This window comes from Musa acuminata, chromosome BXJ1-7 (genome assembly GCF_036884655.1).
Source record: "Musa acuminata AAA Group cultivar baxijiao chromosome BXJ1-7, Cavendish_Baxijiao_AAA, whole genome shotgun sequence".
Taxonomy (NCBI): domain Eukaryota; kingdom Viridiplantae; phylum Streptophyta; class Magnoliopsida; order Zingiberales; family Musaceae; genus Musa; species Musa acuminata.
In genome coordinates this window covers 8077261-8094778 of record NC_088333.1, presented here as the reverse complement: position 1 = coordinate 8094778, position 17518 = coordinate 8077261, and the positions used below count along the sequence as shown (strand labels likewise).

At 43.9% G+C, this 17518-nt stretch overlaps 3 protein-coding genes and 1 long non-coding RNA gene across 5 annotated transcripts; 2 read left to right on the top strand and 2 right to left on the bottom strand.

The window, feature by feature from the left end:
• Positions 1-2715: 2715 nt before the first annotated feature.
• On the bottom strand, positions 2716-4792 carry LOC135678601 (ethylene-responsive transcription factor CRF2-like). 2 transcript variants are annotated; one of them, XM_065191603.1, is made up of 2 exons: positions 4445-4792; positions 2716-4190 (listed from the first exon to the last, which is right to left on the bottom strand). In XM_065191603.1, the coding sequence occupies exon 2, from the start codon at positions 4087-4089 to the stop codon at positions 3109-3111; it is 981 nt and encodes a 326-aa protein (XP_065047675.1). In that variant the 5' UTR covers positions 4090-4190; positions 4445-4792; the 3' UTR covers positions 2716-3108. The 2 variants fall into 2 exon arrangements, with proteins under 2 accessions (XP_065047675.1, XP_065047674.1); XM_065191602.1 differs by having other exon boundaries at positions 4558-4792.
• Positions 4793-7916: 3124 nt separating this feature from the next.
• LOC135678599 (F-box/kelch-repeat protein At3g61590-like) lies at positions 7917-9411 on the bottom strand. The gene has a single exon (XM_065191600.1). The coding sequence runs from the start codon at positions 9409-9411 to the stop codon at positions 8194-8196; it is 1218 nt and encodes a 405-aa protein (XP_065047672.1). The 3' UTR covers positions 7917-8193.
• A 12-nt stretch (positions 9412-9423) lies between these two features.
• Positions 9424-10693, top strand: LOC135678600 (uncharacterized). Its single transcript, XR_010515017.1, has 2 exons — positions 9424-9635; positions 10008-10693. It is a non-coding gene; the product is annotated as an uncharacterized LOC135678600 (long non-coding RNA).
• A 2378-nt stretch (positions 10694-13071) lies between these two features.
• On the top strand, positions 13072-16643 carry LOC135678598 (RING-H2 finger protein ATL67-like). Its single transcript, XM_065191599.1, has 2 exons — positions 13072-14480; positions 16471-16643. Exon 1 carries the CDS (start codon positions 13892-13894, stop codon positions 14459-14461), a length of 570 nt encoding a protein of 189 aa, XP_065047671.1. The 5' UTR covers positions 13072-13891; the 3' UTR covers positions 14462-14480; positions 16471-16643.
• Positions 16644-17518: the final 875 nt, after the last annotated feature.

The following is a 17518-nucleotide window of genomic DNA, read 5'->3' as shown; positions in this document are numbered from 1 at the left end:
TTTTAAGAATGAGAAGAAATAAAATAGTTTTTATCATCACTTTAACTTATTAAGTCTTTTATTAATTAAAATTTTCAAGTCGATTTTTAGAAATAACGGGCGAACTGCTGCGACGTGGAAAGCTTTAATCTTGCAACGCTGCAGGCTTCGCCGGTGATAGTCGACGGTTCATTGAGGGCGGTACGTGTCCTCTCCATCTCTCTTTCCCGACTCAAGGCATCCCTCCGCAAACAGGCTGGCGACCCCGATGCCTGCGTGACCGATTTCTTCGACATCGCAGCCGGGTCAGGCGCCGGGGGAGTGCTCTCCGCCCTCCTCTTTGCACGAGGCCACGACGGTCGGCCCCTGTTCTCCGTCGCTGAAGACCTACGCCTGCTCACCTAGCCTCTTCGGCCGCCCAGCGGAAGGGAATTCTGGGGGGCCTCCTCTGCCGGTCGGGAGGGCTGCTCCGACGGGTGTTCGCCTGTTCTGGGAGGCGACCCTGCGGGACGCCCTGAAGCCGGTGTTTATCCCGTGCTACGACTGGCGACGGGGGTGCCCTTCCTGTTGTCGCGGGTGGACGCCGAGGGCGACGATACCGCCTCACCCAGAGGCGCCGACGACGATGCTGCAGCCGTCGCCGAGGCGGGCACCCGACCGGATGGAGTCGATGTCGGTCGACGAAGCGAAGCCAGCGGAGATGGTGGCGGCGGCGGTGGGTGTGGTGGAGGAAGTTGAGTAGGAGACGAGTGAGCTGCGGCGGCGGTTGTGAAGTCAGGTTCCACATAAGAGAGAGAGAGAGAGAGAGAGAGGTTATGCAGCAGGTTGAGTGAGTCGGAGCCAGAATTGACGCCACTCACCAACTCTGCATTCTTTGTCGGAGAGAGAGAGAGAGAGATTATGCGGCAGGTTGGGTGAGTCGGTGCCAGAATTGAGGCCACTCACCAACTCTGCATTCTTTGTCGGACATGGAATCGTGAAAGAGATGGATGAATGATGCAAGGCCCAAGAAAGCTCAAGTTGTTTGGACCTCTGGGGACTGCTGCTTTGTCCTATCCAAAGAAAGGAAGCGGTGGCAATCCAGTCATCGGGGAAGAAGCCAAGCAAACCCACCATCGTAAGGTGGTGGCAAAATATGGTAGGAAAACAAGGATAAGAAGCTTGTCTTTCTCTTATTTTACATCAATCAATTCTAACCATTTTATTCTATCTTTTCACTAGATTTAGAGAGTGCAGATTTACGTCATACACACCCATTTGGTAGCATTTCCTAACTAGCCTTTCAGAATCTTGATATCCTACAAGATAGTGGAGGTTTACAACACCATGTTAATTTAATTTGACTCCAGGAAATGATGTTAGCACTTGAATAAAGTCAAAAGGGATCAAAGAAAATACAAAAGACCAGACTTAGATAGATAGGTGTTGCAATCATATCTCAGATTCTGGGGATTAAAATATGCAGTTAAAACTCCTGATTCAACCTGGAGGAGAGATGCAACTATGCCAGTGCTTCTATGATCATCATCACCACTTTGCAGCTATATATGGTTGCTACTCAGGATCAAAGATTTTGTCTGACACAATCTACACATTGGAGTGCAGGGCCATGTCCTAATGAAATGACAAAAAGTTCCAAGGACCACAGAGTGTGACCATGGTCCCTCATCTTCTCCAAGATTTTATCCTTTCTTTTCTTTTCATTTCAGGGATTCTGACATTGTCTAACAAGAAGAAGAAAAAATTCCTGAGCTTAACAAATTGCACCTACTGAATCATTGCACAACAGAGACTAATTATCTGTGAGATAAAGGCATAACTATAGAAAGTTATGTCACAACCTCAAGTCTCAAAATATCATCCTCTTGTTCCACTTCTTCACATTGAGTTCATCCCACACACAACAATGATTTGTCAGCGACTGCAAGCAACGTGGAGCAAATAGTTCCTTCTGTTTCTTTGATTGTGGATGCTTGTGTGCTACGCTTCCATTGGGCAACCTCTTAAAGATGTATGATTACATCTTTCAGCATTCTGCAGGAGCATTTAAACAAACATCTTCGAGGGAACACACGGCACAGCAATGTATTGAGATTGTTCGAGTTGAAAAGTCTGGGCTCCTTCTTGACCAAGACAGATGGACTCCACATAATCTCACTGGTGGAGTAAGCATGAATAGCTCGGGGGTGCTGCTCCCCCGGTGGAGCAGTCACTGACATCTCATGGGACGATGCATGTCACACCTTCGGGGAATCTGCCATCAATGTCTAGTTTCAATCGGGCTCAAAGATCCAAAGCTACAGCTGGTGTACCAGCTCTGCACCTTGCCTGAACCAATCAGCTGGAGTGGCAAGTCAATGTTGTTCGGTGTGCGAGAAGAAATCTGTGGAAAGAATTGAAAGCACTACTGTTCTGTCCCACCGATGGTTTCAGATGCAGACGAGAAACCCCATGTACCTGAAAGACCCAAATCATACTGTAGACCACATGGTACAGAGAACCCCAGCCATGGATTTGTTTTGGAATCTTCCATTTGCCTGTAGTTGGATTGCCTGGAAACAGTGACTTGAATGAGCATTTGGAATGACACTGACGTGGAAAATGGAAGATCTCATGGAGCACAAATGTACAAAAGATGAACAGTGGATGTCATATTTAGGGACTAAACCATGCAGACCGATGAAAACATGCTGACAAATGCTTCCACCACAAGGTTAGTTGAGCAAAGATGTGCTTGATCTCATCGGAAAGGAGCATCGATCGACAAACACAAAGAGAAGCTACGTTTTGAAAGAGAGATGAGAAGTTTCACAGGCCATGCTTCACTTTTGGCAGCAAAAAACAGAGAGAGAGAGAGAGAGAGAGAGTGTGTGTGTGTGTGGTCACCACCCAAAGCCAGCTTTCTGTCCTCGAAACATCCCACTTTAAGTACTCCTTTTAACGTGGCAGCTTCAAACTCTCTCATGTACAATATAAATTAGAGAGGAGAAGGAAAATTTCCACAGCGCACGGGATTCCGTTCCGTCGCCGTTAACAGACGGAGACACGTTGGAGGGCAAAACTGCAAATATCGGATGCGAGAAGGAGGGGGGAAGCCGCGTTCCTTCGGCTGACAGCCACGACGCCAAATTAGAGGGCGGGGAGAGCGTCGATCGGGAATAAGTCGCCGATGTCCTCGAAATAGTCGGCGTTCTGCCACGTGGACGACAAGAAGTCGAGGTCCAGCTTCGGGCCGATGAGGGCGTCGGTCATCTCCTCGGCGAGGTTGCCGATCGGCGCGGAGTCGCCGAAGTAGCTCGGCTCCGAATCCCACGTGTCCAGGAACTCGTCGAATAGCGCCGGTACCTCTTGGAACGGCGGGAAGTCGCCGAGCTCCTTCAGTAAGCTCCTCGTGCCGGCGGAGTCTGGCGCCTTAGGTGGTGTCGGCGTGTCGGTTTCCTCCTTGAAGCAGGTGGCGGAAGGTGAGGAGGAGGACGAGGAGGAGAAGCCGCGGAGGACAGAGGTCGGGGAGGAGAGGTTGCGCGACTCGTCGCTGGAGTCGCACGCGTCCGAGACGGAGGCGAGGTTGTTGTCGGAGCGGTTCTTCTTGGGTGGCGAGGCGGCGGCAGCGGTGGGCCGGGAGAAGTTAGTGGTGGCGCTGGGCCCGCGGAGCTGGATGGCGGCAGAGTCGTACACCTTGGCGGCCTCCTCGGCGGTGTTGAACGTGCCGAGCCACACCCGGACGCGGCGCCAGGGGTCGCAGATCTCCGCCGCGAACTTCCCCCATGGCCGCCGGCGGACGCCGCGGAACCGCTTCACGCTCCCGTCCCCTTCGCCCGCCGCGCCCTCGCCCGCGACCGGGGCCTTCCTCTTCCTCGCGGGGACGGCCTTCATCCCCTTGTTGCTCCTGCCGGCGGAGGAGGGCCGGGCCTCGAACCGTATCTCCTGGACGTAGCGGCGGACGCGGCGGGACTGGCAAGGCGGCTCGTCATCGTCGCCGGAGGAGTCAGTGGCGTCGAAGTCGTCGCAGAAGAAGCGAACGGTGCGGGGCGCGGGCAGCGACGAGAGGGGCTTCCGGATCACGTCGACGTGCTCCCCGCGCACTACGGGCAAAGAAGGCGTCGCCTCCATCGCTCTCAGCGGCAGAGGAACGAAACCACGAGCTTCACTCCGCTTCACTCCACTGGCCGTCTAAATCGGCATGTGCTCTGCTTTCGCCCACCGCCGCGACCCTGTTCCAGAAACCCAACACCTCCCACCATAAAAATCCAACCTTTTTCCACGCCAAAAAGCGATCAGAGAGAGGGAAGAGAGGCAAAACGAACAAATGGGAAGCCACAAAAGGGCGATTCCTCTGATATCCCCCAGGCGAGGCGAATAAAGACTGATCGGATGGCTTGGACATCCAACAACGAGTATACAACGGTAGAAACAGTCAGGGAAGCTGAAGACAATAAAGCAGTGAAATTTCCAGGAAAGTTGCGACCTTTGAGGGACGATCACACCATTTCACCCCCTACGGGATTCCACCACGCGCAGGAGAGGGGAAGAGAGACGGAAGGGAGAGGTTCAAAGGGCAAACTGAGCTCTTTTTGGTACCTCAAAAGGGAATGGTTGCGGCAGGAGAAGCGTTCCCAGGAGAGCAGGCACAGCTCTGGATTGGGTAGTACTAATTCTGGTAGCTCAGTGCAGTAGCAGCAGCAACAGCAGCAGGGGCTTGTATTGGTGGAGCCTCTGCTTGCTCCGTGTAACGAAACAGCAGCAGTACAAAACACACAGAAGAAGATTGATAGAGAGAGAGAGAGAGAGATTCGAGTGAGTTCGTTTTGGAGCTGAGAGAGAGAGAGAAGGCTACAGAGCAGGCGTCGCCGTGCAGTTTTATAGGATCGGCCAACGGCTCGGCGCTCCACATGGTAATAATTAATTGTAATTCTAATTAGTTTCGGGATGTTTATTTATTTAAATCGGGTCGGGTTTATAAGATTAATTTATTATGCTCATCAACATGTTATCGGGTTAGATTCACTTAAGATCCGAATCCGAAACCATTCTGATACTTACATGTACCTATAAAACAATCAGATTCCGTACCCGAATCTTAAAGTTTATGCACTACGCGAAATCAAATTGTTCTTTATTTTTTTTATGATTATTGAATCTTTCTCATCCTACTAAAAAAATTATTAATCTTTATATTGGATCCACTAATGGGGTTTTTAAACTCGCTAATTAACTTTCCTTTATTGTTTCATTAAATTCAACACATAGCTTTGGGGTTTTTGACTCGCCAATTAGATGCATTTGGGAATTAATTGGGCACCTTTAATTGCATTTATCTTTGCCTATGGTGCCACAGTGCTACGTTTCCTTTGACCTTCCTACCCACACGAGGTACTGCCCGACTCGAGCCACGGCTCCCTTGTAGACCAGCCCCTCGTGCCGTGAGTCGTGAATTAACTCTACGCAGCTCGCACTCGGTCCATTTAAACCAAGTGTTGAATGAGGTAAAGGAATAATGACACGCAATTAAGCATGAATTGGTTGGGGATTTTGGTATTAGTCTAAGCGAAGGTCAGTATATAGCAAGAACGAGACAATCAGAATTTCTTCGATCTCAAATTTCTTGATATCATTACTTGCCTTAAACTGAAGGATTTGGTCGAGTTGATTGTCTCGCATTGAGATTCGAAAAACATTTCATCAGATGACAATTGGATCAATAATCGCATGAACTCAAACAATCGAGTCCAATCGAATGGGTTGTATTAAGCTCATTCGATTACGATAGAACGAGTTCACATTGCCATTGAAGATGCTTTGAGATTCACGCATGAACTTAATAAATATCATTGAGATTCGTGCAATAACATAATATATGATATTATTATTATTATTATTATTATTATTGTCGTCTCCTTACATTCAGCAAACAAAAACAACTAAAAATTAAGAAGACTTAAGTTTTGTTAGATTGTATCGATCTCATGTGTGTTTTCATGTATTTTTCAATCAAATAAAATTAATATCATATTTTGTCTCATTTATAATTTATAAATTATAGGAGGTTGACTCCAATGGTCAAGTTGACATATATTTATCGTCTAAATAATTTTTTTTCCCAATAATTAATATATAAAAAAAATAAAAATTCCAATAATTATAAGTTAAAATTATATATAAAAAATATATAAAATTTTCCAATAATTAATATTGTGTTACAAATTTCCTAATATTCAAGATAATGGCTCACTTGTAAGCTTTTTTCCTCTATACTAAATGCCCTATGAATAATTGCCTTTAATATTTTGTAATTTGTTGGTAATAGATACATGAGATGGGATGGTAAGATAAAATTTGTTGGCAAATCAAATTTGGCTTCATCAAATTCTTCTCCCATGTGATAGCTAATCTTTCAGATGTCATCAATGGTGCACCTAATTTCATTTTTTTTTATTTGATCCTTTGAAGAGATATGTGATCTTTTAGTTTGAAATGAAATGGTTAAAACTTATTCCGATTTAGTTTTAATTTTTAATCGATTCATCTCTTGTTCAAACCTAACTATCATTCGAAAAAATCAATCATACCAATGGCTTTATAACCCCAAAATTAATTAAAAATAACATACTCATTTTACTATTGATGTCAATTCTCAAATAGGTAAAACTTAAGATTTTATCATTGTTATTATAATTATTAATGTCAATCCTTAAATATTATTGCTATTGTATTATTGATGCCAATCAAACTTATAGTCGAGATGTATAAGTTTGGACAATGGGAAGTAAGACAACGAAGAGAGAGAACGGATAGGTCGCTACTTCCTACCACCATAGCTAAGCGATAGAATGCTAATGGTAATAAATGGGTTCACGTGAAAGAGAAGGCGACGCTTTGTGATTCGCGCCCGCCACCCCGACGTGAGCCGGAAGGCATTAATTGTCGAATCATTAATGCACATCACATTTGCATGAGCTCAACATGTGGAAATCGAAGTGGGTCATGATATGATCTCCGAGAGGGTTTTAATCCAAAGTCATGTAGTTCGGAAAAGAAGAAAGAAGAAGATGAAGAAACTCTTTATAAACATGGATTATATTTCTTTTCTTATTATAAGAAGAAGAAGAAGAAGAAGAAGAAGAAGAAGAGATGATGGAAAGTGCAGTTGGAAGTGCAATTTTAAGCTGGGGAGAAAATAAATGAAAAGAAAAAAATGTAACCAAAATAATCCCTCCCTACAAATGGAAATGAATTATGTAGTTTTTCATTTTGTGGGAATCATTAAGAATTCTATGTTTCAAGATTTGTGTATGTATGTCCAATCTTCATAGTATTAATCATTTGATTGCTTTCGAGTTAATTAAACAAAGAAGAAGAAGAAGAAGAAAAGCAGCAGTAGGTTTCCATTCTTTTAATGGCTGCTGGTGATCCAGTAGGGGACAGCAGTGGCATTGACGGGTTGGTGGAGAAGACAGTGGCCTTGGCTGCCTGTGTGCACCAGCTGACATGCCCCGACCATAAATGGGGGAAGCTGTGGACTGAAGGCTCCCTGCAGCCACACTTTTCCGCACACACACCAAAACCTGATGCCAACACTTCTTCTTCTTCTTCTTCTTCTTTCTCCACTGGGCAACAACCACCTTCTCAACTAGTGTACCTTCTCCTAGGATGGATGATCTCATTCTTTCCTCGGCTCCAGTGCTCTCTCTCTCTCTCTCTCTCTCTCTCAGCTCATTACCCTCTCAGTTCTAGGGAAGCAAAAGAATCTTCCTGTGTTGTTACATGCCAAAACCTTCCAAACCCTCTCTCTCTGCCTTCTTCTTCCGAGAGTACCATTGCTAATCATTTCAACATCTGAAACTTCCCCCCCTCCCTTTTCAGCTTTAGCCATCACCGGAGATATCGAGTACAGACAAGCCTCGCATTCTTTCTAGGCATGCCTTCCTGTAATCTTCACCTGATGAAAATGGAAAGCATGGCTTATTATTCATTGGTTTACACAGCAATAAGTCACATAGTACTGTTCCTGAAGAACCTCGACTTTGCAGAGACGAAGCTGGCAAAAGATGTTATGATTTGATGTTCGTTGACCGACACTAAGTCAAGTCTCAAAGAAGAGACTTTTTGGAGGCATGCATTGATCTGATTCTACTGTGAGGGAGATGGACATCTTCTGGATTTCTTTGGTTTCGGTGGATCTAACAAGGAAAAGCTGTAACGAATGCCATGAACAGGTCAACAGGTGATCTCGAGCCTGGGCTCGAAGCAGAAGCCAGTGAAGAGCTGCAGGGGGAACCTCTTCGTCACGGGCGACTTGGCGGACCACCTCCACTGCTTCAGGCTCATGTCGAAGGTGAGCAGAGCCGGGGATCCAAAGCTTTGTATGTAGATGAGGTCGTCGGTGCCGCTGCTGGCGAAGACATCGTCCAACTCACCGAACCCCTGGAAGAACTTGTGGGGCATCCGAGCAACCTCTCGCCATGCCTCCTTGTGAAGCTCCCAGATGCCGATCCCCTTGATGATGCCCGGCCGGTCGTGTTTCCCGATCCCACCGACCATGACCAGCCTCTCCCGGAGGTTCATCAGCCGTCCGCAGGTCAGCGAACATGGGACAGGGATGGCCATGCGCATGAGCGGCGTGCGAGAAGACCTCGTGGAGAGATCATACATGACCAGGCAGTGTCTGGACTCGGCATTTCCCAGAACACCTGTGGGGTAGATCAAGGAGTAGAGGACTCCATCGCAGATCACGCACTCATCCCCTCCCCTCCATCCAACCAGTACTTCTCTGATAGCGGTCACCCATGTCCTAGTCTCCGACTCGTAGATGTGGATCGAGAAGTCCCACTGGTAGTAGTCCTGCGGCACCTGCTTGCACTTTGCCACCGCGACCACGTAGCCGTGAGACCTCCTGTCCACGGACATGGCGAGTGCGGTGTAGTCAGGGAACTCACCACCGGGCGCATCCTGCAGCCTCTTCCAGTCCTTGGTGATCGGGTTGCAGACGAACACCCGGCTCCTGTTCTCGCCATCCATCAGGCAGACCAGCCCGCAGGAGGATGAAGTGGACCAGTTGCTGTTCTCGATGCAGGGGAATCGGAAGCCGTACCACTTCCGGAGGCTGGGGTCGTAGGCGTAGCCACCAACCACGTCGTCGCTGCAGGTGAACATGAAGTACCATGGCCTCTGCGGCGACATGGCAATCCACGAACGTCTCCCGGCATGTACAGCTTCGTGCCATCTTTTGCACACACAGCCCGACCTGATGATGCTGACGATGGGCAAGAAGGAGAAGACCTTCTCCAGTAGGTCATCAGGCAAGACGGCGTCCAGCGAGACTAATGTGCTTCCTTCTCGGCAACCACTAGTGTCCTCAGGAATCGCTCTCAATCCAGCAAGCTCGGTTCGGTGGAAGGAAGCAGGACATGATTCCCGGGATGCCTCACCTTCCATGAAGCAGAACGGAAGAACCTGAGGGAACGATTACCAGAAGAAGAATCAAATCTACATAATCGGCAAACCAGAGATACGGATCCAACTCTGGCAGCTGCACGAGATCGAGATTGGTTTTGGCCACCTCCGAAAGATAGCTCAGATGAGACAAAATCAAACACATTAGCAGACTCAAATCACGAAGAACCAACAACAGGCCTTGGAAATGTGCCAAAGCATTACAGGTAGGCGAACACTCGACAAGCCAATATCCCATGATACTATGAAATGCTGGTCTTGTCACATCTAATCACTGTAATCCGTAAGGACTAATAACAAAAGGAAAACATAAATAAATAGCCTCAGCAATAAAAAAAATGGAGAAATAATAGCAATAATGCAATTGATGACAGTGAAAACAAAATGATGCTAATCATGACCATGATGATACCAAGAAATAATAATAATAATAATAAATAAATAAATAAATGCTGTACCTTATCAGAAGAAGATTAGGCAAGAAGAGACAGCCAGATCCAAAACTTTATGTGCTTGGTTCTTTCTCTTAGTATGAAAGAGACATGTTTGTTGCCCTCTAATATGTATTCTTCTTCAAGATTTGCAGCATCAGAGAGAAGCACCTCTGCCTCCTCAAGGTTGATGGAGTGGAGGGACATGCAAGGAGATAGATATAACAGTAGGCTTGGCTTGCCTTCGACAAGCTACAAGGAGTTAAAAGTAAAGGATGGGTGATGAGGGGAAGCTGGGAACGGTGGAAATAGTGGTGTGGAGGTGTTGGCGATGATGTCTTGTGTGCGCCACTGGATATAAATACCTGCTGAGGGGAGAGAAAGGATTGAAGGCTAAGCTTGTTTGGACTCACTCGAGGAAATGATGGCCACCTTCCTCACCCCCACCACTTTGAGCTTTGGCCCATCATGTCTTTTGTGCCATGTATTCCCCATCCTTTCTTTAGAGTAGGGGAGGATACGGAGAAAGGAGAGGCCCCAAGTGTTTTTTGGCACACAGTGGTGAGGAGATTGGACCTTTCCCCTTTATCCTACCTTTTACCTCCCCTCACCTCCTATAGAGAGAGAGAGAGAGAGAGAGAGAGGAAAAGGTTGGTGATGGTTCTTGGTTGGATTGGGTTCCTCTTATTATAGTTGGTGGAGACACCATGGTCCACCTTTACCTAACTCAGAACAACAATGCTGTGCTTGTACTCATTAGATGGTGTTGATTGTCCTTGGCATGGTTCATCAAGACATGAATAGGGATTGCAATGGATCACTTGTTTCAGGTATTGTGTCTGTCCAATCCACTTATGTTGGATTTAGGCACTCCTTTAGAGGATTCTAACTTGAGTATAAATAAAAAATATATATCCAGATTCTAACTTGAGTAAATTAAATTTTTTTTTGTATTTTTATCTATTCGACCTACTTAACATGATGATTGTATTTTGAAAAATTATATTTATATGCGGTTTTAACTTTGGCTACGAATTACAAATCGATATTAGTTACACAAATTCCATATGCAAAAGATATATATATATTATCGATGTTTCTTTCGTAGAAAAAATTCCTATTAAAATTTAAATATAATAATAAAAGGCAACAAAAATGGTAAATAAATTAAATATGAATATTTGGTTATATAAATAATTCAATACTCATCATGACTCCGATATTTGAATGTAAGCAATTTAATACCTACTTCCTATCGTATATTCCTTAATAAATTAAAATATCTCATGATACCGATGTCGTATCTAATCAGATTCGATATAGATATACTAAGAAACACTGAACTATGAACAATCCAATCAACATTTACCTCCCGATTAATGGTTTTGATATCAATATTCGAAGATATTTATCTTTGAAAATTAATAGATGAGATAATGAATCATCGTCGCTTGTTTAATTTTTTTGATACAAAAATATTATCAAACGAGATTTCAAACCCATAAACATTCAGAAATAGGTTTAGGGAATAAAATTTAGAAATTTGACATCATGTATACAAATCAATCCAACCATTTGTCACCCGAAAATCCTAATTTGATGATAAAAATTCTTGAGTCATATTATTATCATAGGGCACCAAATATTGGTTCCAGAAATTAGGAACTGAAGTATTCTTAAACACACATCATTCCTTCACCCTGTGGATGAGGCACTTGTATATGATGGAAGTCATTCCAAAGTGTGTTCTCAGCCCTCCTCCTGCATCTCTTCTCCTTGGAACAGACAGCCAGCACAGGGTGAAACCAAAGGGATGGGATGCAGAGGAGGTCATGAGCTCTGTGACCTTCCCTTGGACTCACCATCATGTTGCCGGACAATGGGGGCAGTGCAGACACAGTTTTAGTGTTCATCAAAGCAAGAACAACTGCTTCTGCCACTAAATCTCGTGGCCAAAGTAAACGTGCTTTCTCATTGGCTCTGTTGTGGCCTCTCACTTTCCAAAGTGGTACTCTTGACACTGTGTTACTACGGGGGAACTCATCAAGTGGTGGCCACACCACTACACCAGTCATGCTTCACTCAGTTCCCGTGGAGAGTTAGGGATGTCTGAAGTGTGTCCTCAGGCCGGGAATAAGAAATATGGATCAGGAAAGACTGTGGCTCTCCTAAAAAACAAGGCCATCCATGACTCAGTTTCCAAGATCCAAGTCACGCTACAAAATCATTGCAGCAATGACTTGTATCATCTTAGAATACATTAAACATGTCTGTCCATCACGATACGAAAGCTTATGCGACAGCTCCGAGATAAGTGGGTGCAACGTTCCTCCCAACAAAAAATAAAGTTATACTCCCCGACCTGAATCAGCATAAAGCACAGATAACAGTAATTATATATATATATATATATATATATTGAATAATATATCTAATTTATCGAATAATTTTATCAAAATGATGATAACTAGAGGAAAGGAAAAGGGAAGGCTATGTATCAAAATAATTAATTCAGATGTCAAAAGTAGTTTTTGTTATGATTGGTGATGATGTGGCACATCTAGCTCTATTTTATCGTGTAGTGTCCACGTATTAAGTATTGTCCCTAAATGATATATATGATGGGATGGGATGGGATGAGATGGGTGTTGTGAGAAACATAATTATAATAAATGAGTAGTGGAAGCCATTGGTGGAGAGAAAAGATTTTGCTGCCGAAATCAGGTTCATGTACATCAGTCACATCACTATCCATAGCCAAGTGAGTTGGCCAAGGCTTTAATTGGATACAGGGAGATTAAAGAAACCAGTGATCTCAATATGATGGTGGAAGGTAGTCAAGGGTCACACTCTTTTAACTTCCATCTTCTCCTCCAAAGATTAGCACCATTCAAATGTTATTCATCTAAACATAAGTCTAATATATATCTTTATGAAAAAAAAAAATCAACAAAACAACAATTATTTGGATCAAGAATTTGGTCTGATAAGCTTTTGGATGAGGATTAGGGTAGATGAAGGTGGCAGAGGCATGGTAAGGACTCATTGAGATGTCGCTCCGATGGCACTTTGATCGATAGGACCCAATGATCGCTTAGAACATTATAATGTAAAACCAACCTCCAAGGCTGTGTCAGGTTTCAGGTTGGCATGTGGTCCTCTCTCTCTCTCTCTCTCTCTCTCTTGTTGTGCTCTCCGAGAAAGCCCGCCCAATCAACAACGACATTAAACACACATCGGAGATAATTGTTTCTGATACGACCAAATCCAATTCTACTCTTGAATTATATGAATCGATCACAAGCTCTCATATCTAAATTTCACATATAATTCTCATTTTCCCCCCAACTCCATCAATCGACTCACTGCCAATTCCAACTTCCCAATTCGAAGTATGCCACTATGCGTCATGTCTCGTTTTGTATTTATATCCAAGCCTTTGGGTTCGGTCACTCGACGCGTCATCTCCGGTCACGACCTCAAGCGGGTCGGCGATCCCCGGCCGCGAGAGAACCACAGTTTCGTGTTCGTGATCGGAGACATACTCGATCTACAGCCGGTGGTTGCAGTGGCGTTGGATGGGCCGCCTTATCGGGTCATGAGTGGCGATGGTAATGCCTCGGTGGATTCAACCTCGAAGAAGAAGAAGGGAAGAGGAAGAAGAACGATGGATGGTTGACAACACTGCTTGCAGGCGTGCGTTGCGATCGTTTCTATTTAGGTTGAAAGCGAAGCACAAGTCGATTGGAGTTGGGTATTGTTGTTCGTCGATCACCAGTTTTGTCGCTGCAGCTCCAGTGTTTGCTTTCTTCCACTTGGGCACCTTTTCCGTGGACGGTCTACAATTTTGTCCACCACCTATTTGATGCAATGCTCCTCACTTTCTCTCTCCGTCTCACTCCCCATTCAATGCAGTTCCTGAGCAGACCCACCCACCTCCCCCCAAAAAGGCTAATCCTTCCTTCCCCCTTCCCTCCCCTTCCCTCTCCTCTCCTCTCCACAATGCTACTGCCGCTCCTCTCCGCCGCAACATGTCCACTCACGCCTCCCCCGGCGGCGCCTCCTCCTCCTCGTCCTCTTCCCTCTTCACGACCCTCAGTTTCTCCTTCGCTATTGCCGTCTCCCTCGGCCTCCTCTCCGCTCTTCTCGTCGTCTCCTACATCTGCTGCCGCCGGCGTCCCCAGAACCCCGGTTCCGCCCCGGGCCCGATCCCCGCCGAAGGCGTCCTCCAGCGACACATCATCTTCGTCGCCGAGGACGACGACGGCGAGGACAGCGAGGGCGGCGGCCGGGCATCGGGGCTCGATCAGGCGGTCATCAGCTCGTACCCTAAGTTCCCGTTCTCGGCGGCCAAGGGTGGGGATACCGTCTGCTCGATCTGCCTTTGCGAGTACCGGGAGGGGGAGATGCTCCGGATGATGCCCGACTGCCACCACTACTTCCACCTCCTCTGCATCGATGTCTGGCTCCGGCTCAACGCGTCCTGCCCGGTCTGCCGGACGTCGCCATTGCCCACGCCGGTGTCTACTCCAATCTCAACACCATTGTCAGAGCTCGTCCCGCTCTCCCAGTTCGCAGCTGACCGCAGGAGGAGGAGCTAAAGCTTTTGCAAAATAATCAGTGGGTTAATTAGATTATCTGTCTTTTCTTTTTACTTACTTTCTTCATTCTTACTGTTTGATAGACACAAGATAGCAAAACAAATTAAGTTTTGGACTAGAATCAACGATATATCGAGATTATACACACACACACACACACAGCAAGGTCTTTGGGAAATCCAATTTTGTTGCTCAATTTGTTAGTCCCATACCTGAGGTAACATTAATTTATGTAATGTTGAGTTGTCAGGAAAAATGGTTAAATGTTGGATTTTTAGTGTGAGCAGAAAGATCTTTTGAGTGACATTGTGTGGATCTTCATGAACTAAATTCTATGAATTTTCTCCGTCTTTAGGCAGCTATCAAGGAAACATGGTGTAGTTGCAAAGAACTTGTTAAGTTTGCGAAATAATTGATATGAATTCATAGAACCATTATCTTTCGTGCTTTCCAAATGCAATTAAGTGTGATCGGGTCACTTAAAGTGACATATCATTTTCCATCAAATTTATGGATGGAAAGCTGACCCTTTTTTGATCTATTGCTTCAATTTTTCATAGTATACTACATTTGCAGATGTATATCCAAAGGTTAGCTTGTGCCATTCAAAATAAATGTATAATTTATGTAAATGTACCATAGAGAGCTTAAGAGATTAAATATGTCCAGTTTTAATATAAAAAATGACTTTGCTGGTCAAAATCATCTGTTTGGAAATGGGTTTGCAATGGAGTAGAGGTATGAAAACAATTATGAACTGGTTTAGAGAAAACAACTTGCCAATGTTAGGAGTATTTTGTTTAGGTTATAGTTAAGCAAGCTTAAATTGTGAGTAAAGAATGGGTCTAAAGCATTCCAATTCCTATACACATGCCCGAAAAAAGCTGCTTGGTAATGGACAATATCTAATTTAGGTATACTTGATTTAAGCTAAGCTCAAACATAAGGGAACAACCCCTGTGGTGACTAATTTTGTTCTCTCTACAGGTTTGTACCTTTTTTTATGCTATCAAATAGTGAAATAGTATGCCATATATGTATACATGTGTGAACTAAATTGTATTTTAAGTGTAATTGACCGGATTCTGAATAAACTATGATATTCAAGGCACAGTTTCAATTTTATTCCATGTCTTGCCTTTCCAAATTTTAACTTTTTGAATTTGTCTTTTAGAAGCAGGGACCTCTCCTGAAATTAAAAGGTTCTCAGTATTAAACTTTTGAAGTGTAATATAAGCTGCATTTATGCAACTGCAATCGGTTTTCCTTTGACTCCATGTAATCACTGTAACATCTGACCATAAATTTTGTTTTAAAAATCTCATGAGGTGACAGGCAGAGGACATATCTAAGAAAGGTCAGTTTGCTCAAAGTTGGTGAAAGTTTATCCTTCAAAACATCAAGATGCCTGGCTATTTTCCAGTGGGCCTATGCTGCTTAAATTGTATCTGATGGTATATGTGAAATCCAGTATGGGCTTTGTTGAACATCCCAGTGGAAATATGATTTAGAAACATATGAGCAGCCTAAGATGGGCGTTTTATAGGAGATGTTTTTCCACTGCCTATTTTCCCACAAAATTTGGGGCCCCAAAATTGCTTTTATGGGATCAATCATACAAAGGTTGCAGAAATAGGGAAATGTGGCTTCCGGTCTCTCTTTATTTTGTCCTATGTGCTTTTTAGAAAACTAAACATATATGGTGGGATATTGCAGGATTCTAAACAACAAATTTCCTCCTTTTGTCCTCTCTGATGGTTAGTCATATATTATGTTCACGCTGTTAGATAATTTTTAGTCATGTATGGCTTTTACCCTCCAGTTTTTCCATTAATAGTAAGTATTTGCTTAATTTTCTGTTAAACTGGTCTTAACTGCAGCATTTTGCTATGGGATAGTGTAGCTGTCTTGTTTTTGTATTTTTCATGTATGAATTTTCCCCTTGTCTGTAGTCTATAACAAAAATATTAAAAATGGTTCACGAAGTTCATTGTATCTGTACATCGCAGAATACTCTACATGGAGCATACATGCTGGAGGTTTGTGGTGGTATAATTCATTAAGCCATCTGTCATCATCAGACTTTTAAGACCTCAGAAGTGTTGAAAACAAGTTTTCAATCCAGGAAAGACACTCTCAGTCTGTTCTTACTCAAATATTGGTAAATTACTCTTTCCCTTAATCATGGGTAGTGGTGCTTTCTAACAAGGTGGAAATAGTTTCCGAATTTTATCAGTATCTAGCATGTCTCCTTTTTTAATGAGAAGCTGGAAGTTTCTGAATTTCTAAGTATATAAGATAGATTTTGATTGTGCAATCAGTATCTAAAATTTTTTGGGTACATGTCCCAAAAATGGTGTACTTCATGGAAGGTGCTTCTTCCTTGGCAAGTGAAATGGTATTCCATGGTTACAGGTGTATGTTACACACCTTTTATTCTAGCCCTAAGAAGACTAGCTACCATTGTACGCTGGGAGAGTATCACTAGAAAAAGCTCTCTGAGAAAACCCAAATCCAGTCTCCCAGGTTTGATTGACCATAACTCTTGTTTGGCACAAGTGTGCTTGAGAGGCTGGGGCTTAACATGAGGAAGCAGTCTTTTTCATCTCTCTTAAAAGTTTGAATTTCCGAGCTTTACTTCATTTCTTCTCGCTTGAATGCTCTGTCGTATTATTTTGCTGCTTTGTCATGTTTTGCGTAGACAAAAATATCGAGGTTGATGCGTGGAAGTTGATTGGAAAATAAATGTTTTTAACGACAAACAATTAGATGTGGTTCTCATAGTAGATAAAAGGAGAAAGTTCCGTCAGGGAGATATGTAAATGTTATTACTAAACAGGATGAGATAAGTAACATCGTTGTGAGAGAGGAAAAAAGGAGACCCAAAAAAAAAAAAGCATTGGATATTGTCAAAAGGTTTAATTGCTCTCAGTACAATCAAATATGTTGTCTTAGACGGATATAGCTGATTCTAAATTATTAGGATATTACCACTTGTTGTTATTTGCCATGTTAATTGATAAGTACAAAATTCTGGATTTCTGTTATAGAGAAGAA